Here is a 24,831-nt window from a genome sequence, read left to right as displayed (position 1 = left end):
GAAGAATCCATTGTCAGGGAAACAAGTAACATTTTATGTACTAAGTTTAGGCAGAGGCGACTTGTTGGTAGGCACTGCGGAACTGCAGCACCCCCAGCTTTTTAAATCTAAATATACAGTCAATGGAGTTATATTAAATTTTGTGAAGAACAATGCAACGCAATGAATATTTTTTATCAACAGGCCCTGCATATCCTATATTTCCAATAATCATTTCAATAATAAACGAAAAAAACACGAGATCATTTTCAACTTTGAAGTTTAACTGTAGGTGGAACTGTGCGCTACATTTAGGCCCCAGTGGTTGTGTCAATGCTTAGTTGGCAGGTTTCCAACTAAGCATTTGTTAGAGGTGATAAAATGAGTCAAAGGAACTGCAGAGCAAGCAGTGCCAATTTGAACAGTGCACCAAATGTGAATGAAAAAGTTATTAATCTAGTTTCAACAAATAAAAACTGAAGAATGGATTTTATTTTTAAATAAAATTTGAAGATTACACAAGTCTGTTAATGGTAAGTGTCCAGTTAACATTTTGTAGTATTTTTAGCTTGCTTATTATTATTATTACCATCTATGTCTAAAAGTCTTATAAGTAAGGCAATTTAATGTAACTTTAAGAAGCAGCACCCCCATACATCAGGGTCATGAGCTGCCACTGAGGTTAGGTGAACCAGAACCACGGTATGTCTTCCAGAAGCAACAATACATGATGTCACCAACAGATTGTTAGATTTTAACGGTGGTTAAGTGAGCATTATCATTCATGTGAAGATGAATAATAATATTAAGTACACGTGAACTATCAATTTCTTGGATAAATATAGGACAAGGACCATGCTGAAAAAATGCCACTAGTTACATCAGAATGTGTCTTGCAATTCAGCATAGACATGTTAGAGGGAATATAGGCTGAACACCTTAAGGATTAACTCAAGATTTAAGAGACTCTGCAAGGCTCAAGATTTAAGAGAGTCTGCTATGGCTGATAAAGGCTAGTCTGTAATCAAGTCACAAAGGAGGTTAGGCAAGTGAAGAATGATTATGCGAAATCCTTCGCAAAGGATGCAAAGAAAAACAACAAAGACTTCTTTACTTATGTTTTTTTTTTTTTTTTGGTAGTTGTTGGTGCATAGGCTTCTGTGGCCATAATACACCTCCCAAGGTTTTTGCAGTACTTTGATCGAAGCCCGAGGTGGGATTCAAACCCGCGACCTTTGAGTTGCTACGCAGGTACGTTACCCACCCGGCTAGCCCGGTCGGCTCTTTACTTATGTAAACTCCAGAAGAAGAGGATGAATCAGATTCGTCCACTTGATGTTGGTGGTTTCACTGTTGATGATATTGCTCAGATAACTACAAACTGAATGAGTATTTTGCATCTACATTCACACATGAGGAATTCTGTAAGGAAGAGGAGGACAGAAGTTTACTAAACTCTAACAGGGAGCTAAATGATTTTGTAATAACAGAGAGCAAAGTGAAGGAGAAATTGTTGAAATTAAACATAAAAAAGGCACCTGGGGCAGATGAAATCTATCCAGTTATATTGAAGGAGGCAGCATGGGAAGGAAGCAAACCCTTAGCCATAATTATGGAAGATCCTTAGAGTCAGGGGCGGTCTCCATGGACTGTGCAAAATGTATCCCCAATTCATAAAGGGGGTGCAAAGGGTGACACAAATAACTATAGACCTGTTAGTTTTATTTCTGGCCTTGGGAAAATAATGGAGTCACTGGCTAAATAGGCTCTACATCCTTCCTAAAATGAGGCCTATAGACCTGTATACAGTACTCAAGGTGTGGCCTAACTATTGCCTTATACAAGGGAATAATCACCCCCTTATCCATGCTAGAAAAATTCCTGTATATCATTGACAAGACACCACGAGTTACTCTTGCAGCCCGTCTGCACTGCTCCGAGAATTTTATATCTGCCTGAACAATTACCCCCAGGTCTTTTCATCATTCCCTACCACTGTCAGTGTAGTACCACAGAGTTGATACGTTGCTCTGGGGTTACTGTTTCCCATACGTAGTACTTTACATTTGCCAATGTTAAACTTCATTTTTCACCTCTCACCCCATCTGCTCAACTTTTCTAGATCCTGTTGCAGCAGCGTACTGTCATTAGTGTCATTAACAACCCTGCCAAACTTTTTATCGTCTGCAAACTTGGACATTGAGCTTGATATACCATCATCAGTATCATTTATAAATACAGAAAACAACAACAGACCCAACACTGAATCCTGAGGAACTCCACTCATAACATTAGTCCACAATGAGCAGTGTCCATTGATTACCACTCTCTGTCTTCTCCCCCTCAACCATCCCTTTATCCATAGCAGCAATTTGCCTCCAATGCCACACTGCTCCAATTTGTGCAGCAATCTTCCATGTGCAACAGTATCAAAAGCCTTTCTAAGATCCAAATATATAATATCAAAGTTATACCATGCATCCAGTTCTTTTGTGACTGCATCATAGTATCCAATCAAATTGGTTAGGCAAGACTTTCCCTTAGCAAAACCATGCTGTGTCCGAGCTATAACTGAAGTCTTGTCTAGATGATCCTTCAGTGCTTCTTTAACCAGTGCCTCCATTAAGCAACCCCGGGGGCTCAAATCTGGTGAGTATGGGCTTGGCACACCCAGGGTCCTGAGCTGGATATCATCATTCTTCTCTTTCTTGGTGATTCCCTTCTACTTCTCTCTCTCTCTCTCTCTCTCTTTCTCTCTCACAGGGTAACTTGGGAATTTTTTTTTTTTTCTGGTGCAGCATAAGCCTCAGGCTTCCTTGCACCATATGATTATTAATAATAATAATAATAATAATTTTCCTGGAACAGAAGTTAAACTCACAGGTCTATAATTACTTGTGTCAGCCTTTGAACCTCCTTTGTGAATTGGGGTCACATTTGCACATCTCCAGTCTATGAGTATCTCCCCTGAGTCCAAAGAAGCTCTCATAATTATAGCTAAGGGTTTGCTTACTTCCTTTGCTGCCTCCTTTAATATAACTGGATAGATCCTGTCCATCCTGGGTGCCTTTTTTATGTTTCTTCTCAACAATTTCTCCTCCACTTTCCTCTCAGTTATTACAAAATCATCTAGCTCACTGCCAGAGTTTACTTTATCTCTGGCATTCCCCTTCCTGAATAACTCCTTATGTGTGAATGTAGATGCAAAATACTCATTTACTGTGTTAGCCACCTGAGCAGGATCCTCAACTGTTGAATCATCAATATCCAGTGGACCAATCTGATTTATCCCTTTCCTTCTAGAGTTAGCATTAGCATTAGCATTAGCAGAGGCATATGATGCAAGAAAGCAAGCTTATTCAGCATCAGCCAAAAAAAAAAAAAAAAAAAAAAAAAAAAAAAAACACACCACTCCCATTTCACCCCTCCGTTCGTTCGAAATACCTGTCCAGTTGAGCTTTAAATTTGTTTAGGCTATCAACTTCAACAACAAGTGATGGAAGTCAGTTCCACCAACCAACCACCCGCTGGCCAAAGGCAAATTTCCGCACATCTATCCGACATCCGTCCTTCCTCAATTTGAATTTATGCCCTCTGAGGTGATTATTCTAAGCAAGATGAAGAATCCCATTGGCATTGAGCATGCTCAAACCATTCAAAGCCTTATACACCTCTATCAGATAACCTCGCCGGTGCCAAGTCTCCAGAGTCTGGAGACTTGCCGGTGATTAAGTAATTAGCAAAACCTAAGTAATTAGCAAAACTTAAGCCTTTCTTCGTAAGAGCAAACCTTTGTTCCATTCACTAATCTTGTTGCCCTTCTCTGTACCCGTTCCAGCAGCTCTACATCCTTCTTGGAATGAGGCCTCCAGACCTGTATACAGTACTCAAGATGTGGCCTAACCATTGCCTTATACAAGGGAATAATCACCTCCTTATCACTGCTAGAAAAGTTCCTGTATATCATTGACAAGACACCATGAGCTACTCTTGCATCTCGTCTGCACTGCTCAGAGAACTTCATATCTGCCTGCACAATTACCCCCAGGTCCTTTTCATTCTCCACCACTGTCAGTGTAGTACCGCAGAGTTGATACGTTGCTCTGGGGTTACTGTTTCCCATATGTAGTACTTTACATTTGTCAATGTTAAACTTCATTTGCCACCTCTCAGCCCATCTGTTCAACCTTTCCAGATCCTGTTGCAGCAGCATAGCGTCAGTAGTGTCCTTAACAACCCTGCCAACCTTTGTATCATCTGCAAACTTGGACATTAAACTTGATATCCCATCATCAATATCATTCATAAACACCGAAAACAACAACGGACCCAACACTGAACCCTGAGAAACTCCACTAATAACATTAGTCCACGTTGAGCAGTGTCCATTGATTACCACTCTCTGTCTTCTGCCACTCAACCATCCCCTTATCCATAGCAGCAATTTGCCTCCAACGCCACACTGCTCCAATTTGTGCAGCAGTCTTCCATGTGCAACAGTATCAAAAGCCTTTCTAAGATCCAAATATATAATATCAAAGTTATTCCCTGCATCCAGTTCTTTTGTGACTACATCATAGTATCCAAACAAAACCCTTAACAAAACCATGCTGCGTCTGAGCTATAACTGAATTCTTGTCTAGATGATCCTGCAGTGCTTCTTTAACCAGTGCCTCCATTAATTTACCTGGAACAGAAGTTAAACTAACAGGTCTATAATTACTTGTGTCAGCCTTTGATCCTCCTTTGTGAATTGGGGTCACATTTGCATATCTCCAGTCTATGGGTACCTCCCCTGAGTCCAAAGAAGCTCTCATAATTATGGCTAGGGGTTTGCTTACTTCCTTTGCTGCCTCCTTTAATATAACTGGATAGATCCCATCCACCCCAGGTGCCTTTTTTATGTTTATCCTCAACAATCTCTCCTCCACTTTCTTCTCAGTTATTACAAAATCATCCAGCACACTGCCAATGTTTACTTTACCTACATCATTCTCCTTCCTGAATAACTCCTCATGCGTGAATGTAGATGCAAAATACTCGTTTAGATTGTTAGCCACCTGAGCAGGATCCTCAACTGTTGAACCATCAATATCCAGTGGACCAATCTGATTCATCCCTTTCCTTCTTGAGTTTAAATATGTAAAGAACTCTTTTCTGTTTTTCTTTGCATCCTTTGCCAAGGATTTTTCGTAGTCTGCCTTTGCCTGCCTAATCTCCTTTGTGACTTGGTTACAGACCAACTTATATCTATCATAGCCTTCCATGTCAAACATTAATTTGTATGTATCCCATGCATTTTTCTTCTCTGCCACCTGTCTCATTAGTTCATCTGACAACCATTTAGGCCTAAACCTTGAACAATATTTCTTAGTTGGTATGTAAAGCCTGGTAGCCTCCAAGATTAGTTCCTTGAATGCTTCCCATTTTGAGTTTGCTGTTGGTAACATCATCAGTTGGTCCCACTGTATAGAATTTAAATACTGTCTCAGACCATCATAGTCGCCTTTACGAAAACAAAAACCCTTCCCTTTACCTCTGATGGTAGTTACCTCCTTGAGTAAATCCCACTTCAACACACTGTGATCACTGCCACCTAGTGGTTCATTTATCTGCAGATTCTTAATGCATGAAGAATCACTACTGATAATCAGATCAAGAGTATTGCTCCCTCTTGTTGCCTCACTAACATGCTGATGTAGAAAACAATCATCCAATAAATCCACAAAAGCCTTGCTAGTGTGTGAGTGACCAACCCACAAATTCCAGTCAATATCTGGGAAATTAAAATACCCCATTATAAGACTCTCTGATTTACTGGCCCACTCTATTTCCCTGTACAATATCTTATTATACTCATCAGAGTCATTAGGCCTATAGCACACTCCTACTCTCAATTTTGAGTTCCCTATGCTTATGTCACACCAAACTGACTCGACACTGCCCTGTCCATCGATGTCGACTGGCTTCACTTCCTTGGACTTTATGTGTTTCTTAACTAATAGCATAACCCCTCCTCCCCTCCTGTCCTGTCTATCCTTTCTATACACATTGTATTCCCCAAATTCCAGTTCCGCATTACTTATATCTGTGTGACACCACGTCTCTGATATCCCAACAATATCTGCCTTTGATGTTTTGAGCAATACCTCAAATTCATCAAATTTATTTACCAAACTCCTAGCATTGGTGTACATGCAGGTATACATGCACCTGTTTCTATTCTTAGCTACCCTAACACAACCCATGTGTTTACTTGTACCGCAATGACTCCCAGCAGTCTCTGAAATATCCTGAATCTTGTTTTTCAGGCTTCTGCTCATTTCAATAGAAGCAGTGCAAGAATCACTTCCACCTCTGCCAGTGGCTACTGTTAATCTATTAGTCCTTGTATCCCTCCAACTAGCAGTTTTCCGACCCACCTAACACTGCCTCGACAGCATCAGCAAAAATTCTTGTACCCTTTCTTATTTAAGTGTATCCCATCCCTGTAGAAGCAATCTCTCCTGTTAACAAGTACAGTCCAGGCTGAAAAAAATTCTACCCCTTGAGCCTTGCACAATCCCTCCAGGGCCGAATTGATCGACAAGGCTCTCATCATATACTCCCTCCTATCGTGTCTGGGCAGAATTGCAGACACAGAGTTTACATAGAAGAACTCTTTTCTGTTTTTCTTTGCATCCTTTGCCAAGGATTTCTCATAATCTGCCTTTGTCTGCCTAATCTTCTTTGTGACTTGGTTACAGACCAGCTTATATCCATCATAGGCTTCCAGGTCACCCATTAATTTACATGTATCCCATGCATTTTTCTTCTCTGCCATATGTCTTATTAGTTCACATGACATCCATTTAGGCCTAAACCTTGGACAATATTTCTTAGTTAGTATGTAAAGCCTAGTAGCTTTCAAGATAAGTTCTTTGAATGCTTCCCATTTTTTATTTGCTTTTGGTAATATCATCAGTTGGTGCCACTGTATAGAATTTAAATACTGTCTCAGACCATCGTAGTTGCCTTTACAAAAGCAAAAACCCTTCCCTTTACCCCTGATGGTAGTTACTTCTTTGAGTAAATCCCACTTCAGCACACTGTGATCACTGCCACCTAGTGGTTACTGTATCTGCAGATTCTTAATGCATGTAGAATCACTACTGATATTGTGCTTATCCTTCACAATGTGTTATCATGTATTGCACTACCTCAAATAAGTAACGCTTCACTAATAGAGACGACTATTATGACATGATAATATTTAAATAATATTAAGGTATAAGTGATAATATTTACATAAAACTAAATGCAACTAGGCATAATATTTTAAGAACTTAAGATTATCTCTACAGAGCTTCCCAACCAGAAACCTTTCAGGGGACCTGGCTGAGGTTTGTAAGGCTCTGAAAGGAGTTAGTAAAATGAATGAAGGTGGAATTTTCATTGTTATAAAGAATTCCAGAACTAAGAATCTAGGAAAATTTTAGCTAGCAAGTTGTTGATGTTGTTGTTGTTATTTGGTTTTTAGGAGCATTAGCAACTAAGGCCATAATGCTCCAGGGATATGCGGTGGTCATACCCTGCCCTTTCTGCATCCTCTGTATTTGGTGGTCACAGGCTCGACCCCAGTGTAATCAAGAAGCGTGCGCTACACACTGCTGCTCCTTCCCCCCTGGGTACGGAGGCGATGCGAGTTGTTGATTACTGGAACAAGTTGCCTCTGCAGATAGTTGAGGCTGATAGTTTGAAGAAATTCAAAGGTCAACTGAATAGCCTACATGAGGAGGAAAGCACATAATTTGTCTTATCTACTTTTTTCCCTTTTTTTTTCCCAGTGCAGAAAAAGTTTGTGGTTTCCTTTTTGCTATACGGCTAATACTAATATTAATGCTAACATTTGCTAGCACTGCTGGCTATAGGGCAAAAGTTAGCTAGATCAAATATTAATATTTACTTTTTACAATAGTAAAATAATAAAACATTAATAAAGTTTAAGAGTATGTAATTTGAAAATTTTCTGTTTGCTTTTCAGTGGTCTAGTGCTCTAGTTTTTTTTTTTTTTTTTTTTTAATTTACATTTAAATAAAAATCATATCTCAGACTGAAGAAGAAAAGCAAAGAACTCAGAGCAAAGAGAATGCTTTTTCTTGGAGGGGGGGAGAGGTAACCACAGTGGGGAAGTTCTTTTGCAAACAAGTCTTATGGTTTATACTGCTTGCAGAGCTGACTTTAGTGAAATTCTTTCATAAAATCTTTTCGTATGCAAAGAGTGCAAATATTTTAAGTGAATATTCAGAATTTTGATGGATGAATTTCAGAGCACAAGGAATGGGTTGACACCCTGAAAGGAATTAAAATGAAAGATTCAACAGTACTGTTGCCCAACTCAATGTGAGAGCCTACATTTACATATCAAGCAATGTGGTGAAAAATCCAAAAGCAAAAGCAGCTGGTCCCAGAGGAAGTACCTATTGTTGGTAACTTTATTGCCAGGGGAATAAGAAATTTCTATGTGAAAAGGAGAAGTAGAAGAGGACTAAAATATTCTGCTAGGGATAAACGTTAATGATTTTGTAGAACGGTTATCTTTTAAGGGACAAAAGATTATGTTAGTAAATATGATATTAAGCAATGGACAATTGGAAGATTTACTTCAAAAATATAAGGCAATGATAAGAAAAAAGGCAAAAGTTAAGGCTAAATTTGAAAGTGTCATGATATACTCTCTCCTGTGAAGAGATGTGCAAGACTCATGCAGCAGAATTTTTCTCTGCATGGCGTGCATTCATTAACAGGAAGGAGTATTTTTACTGGGATAAGATACATTTCAATAAATAAAATGCAAGAATCTTTCTGATGCTGTAGAGGCAGTGTTAGGTGAGTTAGAAAACAGATAGTTTGGTGTGAATATGCAGACTAATATATTAATGACAACCATAAGCAGAGGCAAAATTGATTATTCCAATGCTGTTATTGGGGCATGCATGCAGCAGTAGCCCAGAAAGCAAAACAAGGCCTTCTGGTGGGGGTTCTAATGGGAAAAACAAATATGCAGGGTGTGTCACATTTACTGAGAGATGTAGAAACGTAGTTGTACACTAATTCTATGAGCATAGTGAATAAATTTAATGAATTTGAGTTACTGATTAAATCATCAAATGTGAACCTCATAGGAACATTAGAAACACAATGCAACTCAAACATAAGGAAGCAGAATTTGAATATGGTAAGTACTGTGTGTAGAGAATTGATAGATAGGACCAGGGCTCCCACTCACAAATTTTAAAAAAAACTTAGATTGCAACTTAAATAAACCCAAAAAAAAACCTAGTTTTCATCATATAGTATAGCAACATAAATAAGATAAAACTTACCATGCAAAAATATCTTTTATTTAATTGTAATCAATCAGAATTTTCATCCCATTCAGTTCCCTCCACATTTATTTTTTGAAGTTCTTTCATTTTTTTCAAACGTTCTTCGTATCTTTTATGACAAGTTCCCTGTATGACTTCTTTTACCAATTCTGATTTAGGTTTCCATGTATAGCAATTTTGATTAGATCTATTTATCGCCTGTTTTGCCATTAGTCGGATTTTTCATAGTTTCTGGTTTAAGGGAGTTTGTGGCTTTTGTTTTTAAATGGTTTACTTGGGAGAAGATTCTTTCTGCGCTTGCCGAAGAGTGAGGTAAAATAGTTAGACTGGTCATAAAGTTAGATAAAATCTCATATTTAGAATTATTAAAGCCATCTTTTACATTACGTAACAGATACCAAAACTCAGGGATGGTTTTGTAAGAGAAATCTAAATCTTGATTTAAACGAAATGATCTCCATTCATCATCTAGAAGATCTAGTTTGTCTTTAGAAACAAGGTGAGTGAACTGCACTGCTAAATGCAAAACTGAGGATGGCGAATTGGCATGATCATGTATCACTGCTGGATCAAGAACATTGAGACTGGCGATAATTCCATCATCATTTAGAGGAAATCTTTTTCTGATTTCCATACAAAGTTCAACAAGAAATTTTAAACAATCATTTTTAAACCTGCTTTCACTGTCACCAAGTTGTGTTGAATTTAATAAGGCCATACAACGGCCTCCCAAATATATTTTATTCAGAGGCTTATGATTTATTGCATTGCTTGGATCAATTTCAACCAGCTTGCACGAAGTAATGACTTCTTCTTTTATGAAAAAACTAAGAATATTTTTATGCTCAATTGACACCATTGAATGAAGTAAGTGCAATCTGAAATGCTCAGATTGAAATTCAATATTCAGGCAGTTTATTTTCTCCAGTACATATCCTAAAAACAACAACATATGCTTAGTTCCTTTGGTGATCATAGTATTGTAAATATTCCCTGCACCATCGATTTTGTCAATTTTTGATTGAGACTGAAAATAAAGAACTAACGCATCCCACTGCTCAATAATAATTTTTATTACATTGCCACGGGATAACCAACGTGTTTGTGCTAATTTGGGGATTTTATGCTTAGCAGTATCTACAACATCTTGAATCATTTTGAACTCGTTTAATCTTTTACTACTACGGGAAAAATAACAAGAGATATCTTTTATAAATATTTCTAGATATGATGGTAGTACCTTGACTGAATGACTAGCACATAATGCAAAAGAATGGCAAACACATCCCATTATAAATACTGATGTACATCCTTTTTTAGCAATGACTGGAACCCACTCTTAGTACCCATCATAGTGGCACAATTATCACTTCCAAAGCCAACGAGATTACTTATTTGAATGTTTTTTTTCTATGAAAAGATCTTTTACAGCTTGATAAAGCCCTTCTGAAGTACCATTTTCAACACAAACAGTGTCAAGTAACACATCTACAACATCAAGTGTTTGAATATCAAAATATCTAACAACAACAGCTAGAACTTGCGATAAAGATAAATCTGTACTTTCATCTATTATCATTGAAAACTTGTTGTTTCTGCATATGTTAGAAATGTATATTTTTTCATGATAGGCTATGCCATCTTGTATAAGATAAGAGACTTTAGTCGCCTTTATCTGAACTTGTTTTACAATATTGCTATCATGAAATGCTTACATGCTTCTATAAGGTGATCACATTGCCCAAATGGCATATTATGCTCAGAAATTAGTGCAGCAATTGTTAACTCTTCCTTTGCTACTTCTTCATTCTCCATAGGTTTACGTTTTGTGAAGAACTTGTCTAACATTGAACTTGTCTTAGCAATATTTGCACATTTTTTTATGTTTAACTGTATTTTTATGCACTAGTAACATCGATTTATTGGCATTCTTTAATTTCATTTCACAACAAATACAGTAAGACGCACCTTTTTCATTACTGTCTTCTTTCAACCAATCCTTTAATTCCGGATCTTCTAACCATTCATTTCTAAAATTTTGAGTATACCACCGTTTACTCATCTTTCTCTGTGGAGAACAAGTTTCAGACATTGGGGGCAATTTGTGGGTATGGCTAATTAGCAGTTATCTTATTTAAAATGTTCTATAAAATAAAAAATAAATCACTAATCCATTAACATAAAATAGAAATAGTCACTACAATTTAAATTTATTATATCTCTGTATGTAGTACACGCATATATGTAAAAATCACACCAAATAATGCAATAATACCACGAACAATCTCGAACGACTGTGCAGTAAAGACCGCCTTCCGCCTGCTCAATAGGCTGCGCATACATATTAGTAACACGAATAAAAATCATAGTGTAGAACCCTGTGAAAACTTTGAAATCCTTTTACATTTGTAGTATTTTGTACAAGCACTTGAGATATTACAAATTATGATCAGTATTGTTAGAATATAAAATTAAGAAAATTGTAAACTGTTATTAAATGTATTAAATTTTATTGTATTTACAAGAAATAAAAATAAATTTTGACTTAAAATTAAAAATTACCGAAAAAACCCAGATAATGAGATATTTTTGTGAAAAAAACCTATCAACCCAGATGACAATCAAAAAACCCAGATCTGGGTGGAAAAACCCAGGCGTGGGAGCCCTGGATAGTACAGGAGGGGGAGAAATATGTTACAGGCCAAATGATTCTGATGAGTATGAACAACTACACAGACAAACAGAGTGAGCCAGAATATCTTATGAAGGGAGATTTTAACTTTTCAGATATGACTAAAATTTGTGGTCAGGTCATTCACATAAGTACAGAATATTTCTGTGTTTAGTAGATGACTGTTTTCTATACCAGAATGGTATAGATGCAATAATAGAAAGCAATACCTTTGATCTGATTATCAACAGTAATTCTTCAATTAAGAATTTCCAGATATTGGAACCACTAGGTGGAACAGACATTATATCAATGCAGGATTTATTTAATAAAACTATTGTAAAGGGAAGGGATTTCCCTTTACAGTAGATTTCCATAACAATAATTTTTTTTTTTCTTTTTGAATAGCTCCTTATTCCAATCATTTACGTATTGTAGAAAAATATCCAAAGTTATCCAAGCTTTCTTGTTCACAGTGTAATCCACAAGAAGTTTCCATATGTTTCTAAAACACCAAGGTTTTAACAAATTACCGATAACAAACAGTGTTTTTTTATCAGTTCCTGTCATATTTGTGCATACAAGCACCATCAAGAAAGTCTTTGATTTGTGTCCACCAACACATTTTCCCCTTAAATTTAAATGTATTGTCAGGTGTCAAATTATAAAAGTCCTGTTTTGTCAACATTGTAGATGTCTTCATCATTGAAATATTTCCTGATTTCTGCCCAAACACAGTCAATCCATTCATTTGCCATTATTAGATCTGCAGATCGAGATTCTCCACTAATTTTTGCAGAAACTATGTTATGTTGGTTTTTAAATCAATCCAGTCAACCGCTGTTACATACAAAATTGTCATGTTGAAATTGTTTAGCAAATTTTTCCACTTGAGCCTTCAAGATCGGACTGTCTATTGAAAATCCAGTACTTCTTTGTGTAGTGAGCCACTGAAGCAATGCTTCATCAACATTTGTAACCTTGCACTTTCAAATTTTTTTTATTTTTTATTGGTTATGTTCTTTTCCAGTGCCAATATGTAAACATGTTTATTCTTCCACAATGTCGATACTGTTAAAGAGGACAAAGAAAACTTTTTACATATTTTAACATTTTTTGCACCACATTCTAACTCATGAATAATTTTGACTTTTTTGCAAATCGAGAGACACTTTCTTCTGTTAGTAGACATGTTTCCGAAGGAAGGATTCATTTCTAACTGATTTTACTTTAAAATGACAGTAAAGTGGTCTACATACAAATTTCTTAGAAGTCCCGAAATAAATTTATGGTTCAGTGGATACATGACAATCTGTAAATAGGGAATGCAACAAGCGGAACACCAATGCACAATTGTATAGCCCCCATCCCCGAAAGGACAAGGTCATAAATCGGCTGCTAATCCGATGCGTGTGGTCATAAACACCACATGCATCGGATTATAGGCCAATTTATGACCTTGTCACCCTTTTAATTTGTATGTATTCCAAGAATTGGGGTTTTTTGATTATCTGAGCAATAAGAATGTTTTCATAGTTACCAAAATTTGTATGGTGTATCCATGTAGTATGCTCATTATAACAGCGAGCAATTGTATGGGAATATGCACAAATTAAAATCATGACTTTTTGCTTTAACGACAACTATGACACCATCCTTGGGTTCAGGGGAGGTCCCAGCAGAGTGAAGATGTGGAAATATCTTCCTGATTCACAAAGGGAGGTCAAAGGGTGAAGTGAGTTACAGACCTGTGTGCTTAACACCTGTGTCAAGGGAAGTTAATGGAGTCAGTGGTGAAGTAAGTTCATCTTTACAGGAATACAGTTATATGGCAATCACAGGACAACTTTGTTAAGGTCTATTCAAACATCTGAACAATCTGGTTAGTTTCTATGAGGTAGTCACAAAGGAACTGATGTAAAAAATAATTTTAACAACATATATTAGATTTCAGCAAAGCATTTTAACAAATGTTGCACAAACTGGATCAGTATAGCATTTTTTCAGCAAATTACTGCTATGGATAAAGTGATAGTTGATTGACAGGAGACTGCAGTTATTAAAGACTAACACTCTTAATGATCGAATATAATTAGTGGAGTTGCTCAGAGTTTGATACCAGGGCCCTTACTGGTTTATATATTTATTAATGGCATTAAGAAAGGAGTATGAAGTTTTACATCTAAGTTTGCTGATGATACAAAGGTTGGCACGTTAATTACAGCAATAAAGGTATGCTCCTCCAACAAGACCTGAATAAATTGGGCAGATTAGCAGAAAAAAATCACAACTGAAAATTAATACTAATAAATATTTAACAGTACAATTTACTGTATTTTATATCATCCAATTCAAACATTAAATAGCTGTTAATCTATAAGACTAGGTGCCTCCAATATATAACTTATTCTGGAAGCATGTAGTTAATAAATTAAATATATATTACATGTTTAATTCATAATTCATATTTAGAACTGGCAGCTAAAAACTTAAAATTTGTTGCAATACAAAGAAAATAAAAAAAATATAATACCTGAATATTTGTCATTTTTGATGTCCCTTCTTTTACGTCTTTGTTGATTTGATGGATCGAGGATGATAGTTGTGTATTCTTCTTTTACACTGCCCTCAGGCTGATAAAAAATTAAGGAAAAAGTAAACATAAAGACTTACAAAAATAAATGAGTAAGCTTTGCATTAGGTAGGAGGAATGACCTTGTGGATAATAGACTTGTCTGTGTTGCCAGTGAAAGCTCAAAATCAGGAATTGCTGATATAAGACAGTAGTTCATGTATGTGACAATCAGTTTTCAAGTGTCTGTGAAGATGAATGGACCAGCACTGAGATCCTTCCAACTTTGAATATGGAATGATTGTGGGGACAAGATGTGCAGGTGCCAGTATCTCGAACAAAAGCCAACATAGTTCATTCCTTCCATTCTATGGCATCACGAGTCTATTATGACTGGCTCAACAGCAGTCAAACAACCAGAAAAAGGTCACAGGTGGAACAGCCACATGGGGCCAACATCGGTGATGAGTGTCATGTGTCTTGCCTCATAACATAGCAGCAACACAATACAGTGGCCCAGCAAACCATCCAATATGGTGCAGGAATTGTAAAACCAACATTCACATGAACCATGCATCAGACATTACCTTTAGCATTAGCATTACTAGAGGCATATGATGCAAGAAAGCAAGCTTATGCATCATCAGCCAAAAAAAAAAAAAAAACTTCCACTTCACCCCTCCATTCATTCGAAATACCTGTCCAGCTGAGCCTTAAATTTATTTAGGCTATCAACTTCCACAACAAGGGATGGAAGTCTGTTCCACCAACCAACTACCTGCTGGCTAAAGGCAAATTTCCACACATCTATCCTACATCTATCTTTCCTCAATTTGAATTTATGCCCTCTCAGGTGATTATTCTGAGCAGGAGGAAGAATTCCATCAGCATTGAGCACACTCAAACCATTCAAGGCTTCATACACCTCTATCAGATCACCTCGATGGTGCCTAGTCTCCAGACATGGTAATTTGCAAAATTTAAGCCTTTCTTCATAAGAGCAACACTTTGTTCCATTCACTAATCTTGTTGCCCTTCTCTGTACTCATTCCAGCAGCTCTACATCCTTCTTGAAATGAGGCCTCCAGACCTGTACACATTACTCAAGGTGTGGCCTGACCATTGCCTTATACAAGGGAATAATCACCTCCTTATCCCTGCTAGAAAAATTCTGTATATCATTGACAAGACAGCATGAGCTACTCTGCAGCCCTTCTGCACTACTCAGAAAACTTCATATCTGCCTGCACAATTACCCCGAGGTCCTTTTCATTCTCTACCACTGTCAGTGTAGTACCACAGAGTTGATACGTTGCTCTCGGGTTACTGTTTCTCCATACGTAGTACTTTACATTTGTCAATGTTAAACTTCATTTTCCACCTCTCACCCCATCTGCTCAACTTTTCTAGATCCTGTTGCAGCAGCATACTGTCATTAGTGTCATTAACAACCCTGTTAACTTTGTATCGTCTGCAAACTTGGACATTAAGCTTGATATACCATCATCAGTATCATTTATAAATACAGAAAACAACAGACCCAACAGTGAATCCTGAGGAACTCCACTCATAACATTAGCCCACAATGAGCAGTGTCCATTGATTACCACTCTCTGTCTTCTCCCCCTCACCCATCCCTTTATCCATAGCAGCAATTTGCCTCAAATGCCACACTGCTCCAATTTGTGCAGCAGTCTTCCATGTGCAACAGTATCAAAAGCCTTTCTAAGATCCAAATATATAATATCAAAGTTATTCCCTGCATCCAGTTCTTTTGAAACTGCATCATAGCATCCAATCCAATTGGTCTGGCAAGACTTTCCCTTAACAAAACCATGCTGTGTCCGAGCAATAACTGAAGTCTTGTCTAGATGATCGTGCAGTGCTTCTTTAACCAGTGCCTCCATTAATTTTTCTGGAACAGAAGTTAAAGTCACAGGTCTATAATTACTTGTGTCAGTCTTTGATCCACCTTTGTGAACTGGGGTCACATTTGCACATGTCCAGTCTATGGGTACCTCTGTTACTGTTGTTTGGTTTTTAGAAGCATTAGCAAATAAGGCCATATTGCTCTGGGATATGCGGTGGTCATTCCGTGACCTTTCCACATCCTCCGTATTTGGTGGTGACAGGCTCGAACCCCGGTCTAATCAAGAAGCATGTGCTATGCACTGCTGCTGCTGCTTCCCACCTAGCTACAGAGGCACCTATGGGTACCTCCCCTGAGTCCAAAGAAGCTCTCATAATTATGGCTAAAGGTTTGTTTACTTCCTTTGCTGCCTCCTTTAATATAACTGGATAGATCCCATCCACCCCGGGTGCCTTTTTTATGTTTATCCTCAACAATTTATCCTCCACATTACTCTCAGTTATTACAAAATGATCTAGCTCACTGCCAGAGTTTACTTCACCTCTGGCATTCCCCTTCCAGAATAACTCCTCGTGTGTGAATGTAGATGCAAAATACTCATTTAGTTTGTTAGCCGCCTGAGCAGGACACTCAACTGTTGAACCATCAATATTCAGTGAACCAATCTGATTCATCCCTTTCCTTCTAGAGTTTACATAGGTAAATAACTCTTTTCTGTTTTTTTTTGCATCCTTTGCCAAGGATTTCTCATAATCTGCCTTTGCCTGCCTAATTTCCTTTGTGACTTGGTTACAGACCATCTTATATCTATCACAGGCTTCCATGTGACCCATTAATTTATATGTATCCCATGCATTTTTCTTTTCTGCCATATATCTCATTAGTTCATATGACATCCACTTAGGCCTAAACCTTGAACAATATATATTCTTAAAGCCTAGTAGCTTCCAAGATAAGTTCTTTGAATGCTTCCCATTTTGAATTTGCTGTTGGTAACATCATCAGTTGGTCCCACTGTATAGAATTTAAATACTGTCTCAGACCATCATAGTCGCCTTTATGAAAGCAATAACCCTTCCCTTTACCCCTAATGGTAGTTACCTCTTTGAGTAAATCCCACTTCAGCACACTGTGATCACTGCCACCTAGTGGTTCCTTTATCTGCAGATTCTTAATGCATGAAGAATCACTACTGATAATCAGATCAAGAGTATTACTTCCTCTAGTTGCCTCCCAAACATGATGATATAGAAAACAATCATCCAATAAATCCACAAAAGCCTTGGTAGTGTGTGTGTGAGAGTGACCAACCCACAAATTTCAGTCAATATCTGGGAAATTAAAATACCCCATTATGACTCTCTGATTTACTGGCCCACTCTATTTCTCTGTACAGTTTCTTATTATACTCATCAGAGTCATTAGGCCTGTAGCACACTCCTACTCTCAATTTTGATCTTCCAATGCTTATGTCACACCAAACTGACTCGACACTGCACTGTCCAGCAATGTCGAGTGGCTTCACTTCCTTGGATTTTATGTGTTTCTTAACTAATAGCATAACCCCTCCTCCCTTTCTATCCTGTCTATCCTTTCTGTACACATTGTACTCCCAAAATTCCAGTTCTGTCTGCATTCCTTATATCTGTGTGACACCACATCTCTGATATCCCAACAATATCTGCCTTTGATGTTTTTAGCAATACCTGAAATTCATCAAATTTATTTACCAAACTCCTGGCATTGTGTACACACAAACATGCACCTGTTCCTATTCTTAGCTACCCTAACACAACCCATGTGTTTACTTGTACCGCAATGACTCCCAGCAGTCTCTGAAATACCCTGCATCTTGTTTTCCAGGCTGCTGCTCATTCATTGTAGTGGCCACTACAAGGTAGTGGCTATGACAGTTGAAAGTGTCACAGGTAACCATGCTTAATGTAAGATACAAGAAACTGCACCTTGCATGGGCATGTCAGCACCAACCCTAGACCACTGACATTGGAAATCTGCTGCCTAGTTTGATGAACCCAATTTCCAACTCTATCATGCTGATGGGTGTATCCACATTTGAAAAAAAGCAACATGAGGCCATTGCACATTGGTGCACTGTTGATGTTCAGCTCACTGGATACAGTTATGTTATCATTTGTGAAATGTTTTTATGACATGTCCTGAGTCCTCTAATCATTATTGATCAACAACTCGACGGGAATGTCAACCTTTCTGTCATGGACACTTCTTTGTGATGACCATGTATACAGAAAACGCTGGCATCTATCAAAAAGACAACGAGGAAATGATGGGGGTACTCTTATCATGAAAGTTCTGCAAATTTCAGCATCTGGGGACTGAGACTAGGCACCTGCAAGGTGATCTGATTGAGGTTATTAAGGCCTTGAATGGTTTGAGCAGATTCAATGCTAATCCATTCTTTCTCTTGCTCAGATTACAAACTTGAGGGGGCATAAATTCATATTGAAGACAGACAGACAGTTGTAGAATAGATGTGCAGAAATTTGCCTTTAGCTAGTGTGTAGTTATTTGCTGGAACAAACTTCCATCTGTTGTTGTGGAAGTTGACAGCTTAAATAAATTCAAGAATGAATTAGACACAGTTTTGGATCAAATAGAAGTGTGAAATGGGGAGTTTTTTTTGCTGATGCTGTATATGCTTGCTCTTTTGCATCATATGCCTCTACTAATGCTAATTACTCATGTGTGAATGTACTCATTTAGTTTGTCAGCAAAAATACTCATTTAGTTTGTCAGCTATTTGAGCAGGATCATCAACAGTCAAACCATCGATATCAAGTGGACCAATCTGATTCATTCCTTTCCTTCTAGAGTTTACATAATAAAGAAGTCTTTGCTGTTTTTGTTTGCATCCTTTGCGAAAGATTTCTCATAATCTGCCTTCTCTTGTCTAACCTCCTTTGTGACTTGATTGCGGACTAGCTTATATCTACAACTGGCTACTGTGTAGCCTGATCATTTATATCTAACCCATGCATTTCTTCTCTGCCACAAGTCCCATTAGTTCATCTGACATCCATTTCGGCCTAAACTTTGAAGAGTATTTCTTAGTTGGTATGAAAAGCCTAGTGGTTTCCAAGATTAATTCCTTGAATGCTTCCCATTTAGAATTTGCTGTTGATAACATTATCATCAGTTGGTCCCACTGTATAGAATTAAAAAAATCTCTGAGATCACTGTAGTCACATTTAAGAAAGCAAAAACCCTTCCCTTTATCCCTGATGATAGTTATACATCTTTAAGTAAATTCCACATCAGCATACTGTGATCACTGCCAGACACAAGACACAAAAGATCAGACACAAAACTATAAACATACCACGAATAGATAAGCATTGATGGAATCCATATTAGCAATCAATGATCAAATGGATGGTTTTAAAGATAGTCGAAGAATTGACAGTTGATGGATGTCTCCATTACTTTAAAAGGATAGAGATAACTGCAATGGACAATAATCAGACAGAAGGGATTTCTCAAACTTTTTTAGGAACTTGCTGGATGTGAGCCAATTAGTAGCATTAGTAGTAGCAATTTGATTAAAGAAAGCAAAATTACACGGCATCAGCAACGAACCCAATTCCCATATCACTTGTTCATCCCCTCTAAGAGTTTGTCTAGTTATTCCTTAAATTTATTCAAACTACCTGCTTCTACAACAACAGATGGAAGTATGTTCCAATGATGAACTATCCACTGTTTGAAATCAATTTATTTACATCTGATCTTGCAACTTTTCTCAATTTGAATTTATACCCCCGCCATGTGCTTAGTATAAGCAAGACAAAGGATTCAATTATCACTGATCTTAATTAATTCATTCAGAAATTTAAACACCTCAATGCAGATATCTAGTCTCCAGACACTACAATATGCAGAACTGAAGCCTTCTGAGGTAAGGGCACCCTTTTGTTCACCTCACCAATTGTCCTATTCTTCTCCCCGCTCCAATAGATCCATAGCCTTAGCCAAATGAGGCTTCCAGACCTGTATACAATACTGGAAAAGTGGCCTAACTATTGCCTTATGTTACGAGATAAATCACCTCCTTATCTGTGTTGATGATTAAACTTCACACCAGCCGGAAGATAAATAAATTTTCAATACTGTAACTAAAAACACTTTATTTACAATAAAATAAATATAGAATAGATATATATTTACAATAAAAATAAATAACACTGATAAAATATACTAAAAACCTAGAAATTAAAAGGGATTAAAATTTGCTGTAGCTTTCGGAGGCAGGAGTCTCCTTCCTCAGCATTATATGTCTACTGTGCGGCACATCCTTAAATTCAGGATGTTATTTATTTTTATTGTAAATATATATCTATTCTATATTTATTTTATTGTAAATAAAGTGTTTTTAGTTACAGTATTAAAAATTTATTTATCTTCCAGCTGGTGTGAAGTTGAATCATCAACAAGAATTGTCCCAGCCTTGTAGGCCTATTTAGAGACACCTCCTTATCTCTACTGGCAACATTTTTGTACATCATTGACAAAACCCCATGGGTCTGACAATGATAAAAGAGAACTTCATATCTAAATGTACAATTATCCACACATACTTTTAATTTTCCACTACCCTGAGTATGGTATCACCCAGTTGGTACATCAATCTGGGATAACTGCTATGCATATGAAGCACCTTGCATTTGTCAATGTTAAAATTCAATTGACACTTCTCAGCCAATCTGCCTAATTTATCTTAGATCTTGTTCCAGTAGCATATGCTGATTACTGTCATTAACCACCCTGCCGACTTTAAGGTCATCTGTAAACTTAGAACTTTGGCATGGTGCATCTTCATCAATATCATTGATAAATATTGAAAACAACAATGGGCCCAACACTGAACTCTATGGGACTCCACAAATAACATTAGTCCGCAAAGAACAGTGTCCACTGATAACCACTTTCTGTCTTCTCCAGAGGTGTATTGCTAAAAAAAAATAGTACCAGAATGCTCGTTGTAAAAAAAAAAAATAGTACCCGAATACTCGTTCTCCAGAAGACCATATGATCACGCCACATCAACTGTACAGTAACTGAATGAGACTTAAGGTTGATAGAACAACCAATTCTAGCATTCAGCTCATGGCGAATCAAAATGCAGCATTCATACAAATCACAGTATATCTCATTCATTGGATCTCTTTATCTAACACACTGTATTTTAATAAGAAACATTCATTGCAAAATTTATATTTTTGTTTTTAACTAAATTTTTAAAGAAATCTAATTTTAAAGATTACTATTAATATATATATTTAGTAGCAATGGGTAAAATAGATATTATTTCTCCCTCCCCTCTGATTATGCCATATTAGGAATATAAATTTAATAATTTTATATTATGACATTTAGAAAAAAGTACTGGAATGTTGTTCCGGCCCAAATACACCACTGGTCTTCTCCCATTCAACCATCCCTTTATCCATAGCAGCAACTTGCCCTAAATGCCACACTGCTTCAATTTGTACAGTAGTCTTTTATACGCAATGGTATCAAATGTTTTCCTGAAATTCAAGTATCTAAGTATATGATGTCATAATTATTTTTTGCATCCAGTTCCTCTGTTACTGCATCAGTAGTATCCAATCAGCTTGGGTCATACAAGATTGCTCCTTAACAAATCCGTGCTGTGACTGCAGTATAAACACACACCTGTCTAGATGATTCTTCATTTCTCCTTTAACCAGTGACTCCATTATTTTCCATGGAACAGCAGTTAAGCAAACAGGTAAGTAATTACTCATTTCACCCTTTAATCTCCCTCCTTTGTGAATTGGGGATACATATCCACATCTTCAGTCCAGAGGAATCTCATCTGAATTCAAAGATGCTCACATAATTATGGCTAAAGATTTGCCGACCTCTTTTGCTGCTGGCCTTAATTTAATTGGATAGCTTTAATCCACTCCAGATGCCTTTTTTACATTTAGTTTCAACAATTTCTCTTCCAATTTCTACTCAGTTATTGCAAAATCATTTAGTTCCCTTTTAGAATTTGATATACTTCCGGTATCCCCTTCCCTAAAAAATTCCTCATGTGAGAATGCAGAAGCAAAATACCTATTCAGTTTTCCAGCAACCTGAGCAGGTTTATCAACAGCTAAATAATTCATATCTAGTGGATCAATATGATTCAATCCCCTTCTAGTGTTTACATAAGTAAAGAAATTTTTGCTGTTTATCTTTACATTCTTTGCAAAGACTTCTGTAATCTTCCTTAGCTTGACTAACATCACTTGTATCTTGATTGTAGATCTACTGTAGACATTTGCATCACCTGATAATTTATATGCATTCTGCGCATTCTTTTTCTCTGCCACAAGTCTTATCAGTATATCTGATATCCATTTTGATTTAATCCTTGAATGGTATCACTTAATTGGTATTAAAAGCCTAGTTGCTTCTATGATTATATCCGTTCTATGATTGCATTAATGTTTCCCAATTACAAAGCAGAAGAAAAAATACCAGTCAGGTAAGAAAGCTTAAAAAGGAAATATAGAGCAGGAGCCCTACTTATAAGAATAGCCAGCAGGACCAGGGGCTTTCTTGGCATTAAGATGGTTCAGAATTTTAACATTCTTCTGTCAAAGACAACAGGAGGTATCAAGTAGTATGTACTGGGTATGGTCTGAGATGGTTTATCAAGATTGTCAATACAAAAGTTAGAAGAAAAGTAGGATGCTAGTAAGTCAGCTTTATATTTAGCTGAAGATGCAACAGAACCATCAGGTAGTAACAGAAGTGAGAGTACAGATGAAAAGAAGTTGCAGCCAAGAGCTTCAGCAAGAGACCAGAATTCTTGATTACAAAATGGACAAGAATCACAATGGGAGGCATTGAACAGAGTGTACTGGGTGTGGTGGGAATTAGGTATTGGGTCTGGTATTCCTTCTGCTAGGCTTTCATTCTTAGTTGAGTCTCCCAATCCCTTGATATTTTCTGTGTCTATAGTAAGTACCAGTTTTCATTGTATTTGCATCTTGCATGTCTGACCCACTCTGCTAACTCATTCTTAATTTAACCTACATTATAAGTATGTATATCCATAATTAGAGATAAATTAAATAAAATAGTGGGTGGGTATAAATGTATATCCCCCCACTATTTCATGTATACAAATGCCAGACCTATAAGAAGTAAATAAAAATGAAAAAAATAAGAAGATAAAGGTTTAAAGTAAGCAAGAAAGCAAGTAAAGATCTAAGCATATTATATTATCTTCAAAAGAAATTGCAATAATAATAAGATATAAATTAGAATATAGAAGGCAAAACTAAACTGCAAAAAATAAAATTAAATTAAATTAGAAATAAATTAAAATTAAAGGTATTAATGAAAATTAGAGGGGGTGTTCTTGAATTTATAATGGGTAAACTTGATAGTATAAACCAGAGTTATGATGCACAATATGTTCAATGTTGATTTCAATATTTGTAGAAGAATAAGAGAAATTTACCTCAATATGATATGTAGAACACTCTCCAGAAATTAAAACAAATATAAGATATGCAAAATGATTAAAGTAAAAAATCAATTAAATAATTAAAATCTAGCTCATTTTATACCATCAAATTCATATTTTAAACTCTTGTTAACTATTTCATTCACTTCCTTCCTCTCCAGGCATAATTTCCCATAATTGTGTGTAATTCTCCCATAATTGTGTGTATCTATTGATACACACAATTATGGGAGAATTTTAAAGAAGGAAATTCGTTTTTCAAAATTTACATTAAACTTTAAATTTTTTTTATTTTTAAATTTTTTTAAAAATTGTTTTCAATTGATTTTTTACTGTAATCATTTTGCATTAATCTTATATTCTGGAGATACCATATGAAATTGTTCTGTATATATATATTGAGGTAACTTTCTCTTATTCTTCTACAAATAATGGGTAAACAGAAAAAAAAGTAGCGGTAAAGGGGAGAATAGTCCTGATGCTACATAAAAATAATTTTCAATTGCATAATTAATTGATCATTAGGTGTATTAATATATGCCTTGAAATTACACGATAGCAGTTGTGTATAATTGTACTGTTGAAGGATGTAGAGGGATTATAGAAAGCCAAATTATGGTAAGAGAAAGTGAAAAACAAAAGTATACAGTAGACAAAATATTGATGGTCAACTCAACCCCAGGGGTTGAGTTGACCATCTGTTATGAGCTTGGCACACACACCCAGGGTCCTGGGCTGGATATCATCATTCTTCTCTTTCTTGGTGATTCCTTTTTGTGTGTGTCTCTCTCTCTCTCTCTCTCTCTCTCTCAGAGTAACTTTTAAATTTTTTTTTGGCTGGTGCAC

The 24,831-nt window shown here is 36.7% G+C and overlaps 1 protein-coding gene across 1 annotated transcript in view; it reads right to left on the bottom strand.

Moving 5' to 3' along the window:
* LOC150081006 (venom factor-like) overlaps positions 1-24,831 on the bottom strand; it is a 785,003-nt gene that overhangs the window by 404,439 nt on the left and 355,733 nt on the right. Inside the window, exon 21 of the mRNA XM_090382066.1 lies at positions 14,552-14,651. Coding sequence (XP_090238192.1) covers positions 14,552-14,651 — 100 coding nt within the window. The remainder of the gene's footprint in view (positions 1-14,551; positions 14,652-24,831) is intronic.

Source organism: Mastigoproctus giganteus, chromosome 9, assembly GCF_048544385.1.
Source record: "Mastigoproctus giganteus isolate SK-2022 chromosome 9, ASM4854438v1, whole genome shotgun sequence".
Lineage (NCBI taxonomy): Eukaryota > Metazoa > Arthropoda > Arachnida > Uropygi > Thelyphonidae > Mastigoproctus > Mastigoproctus giganteus.
The sequence above is the reverse complement of the archived record's forward strand: the minus strand, read 5'-3'. Positions and strand labels throughout refer to the sequence as shown.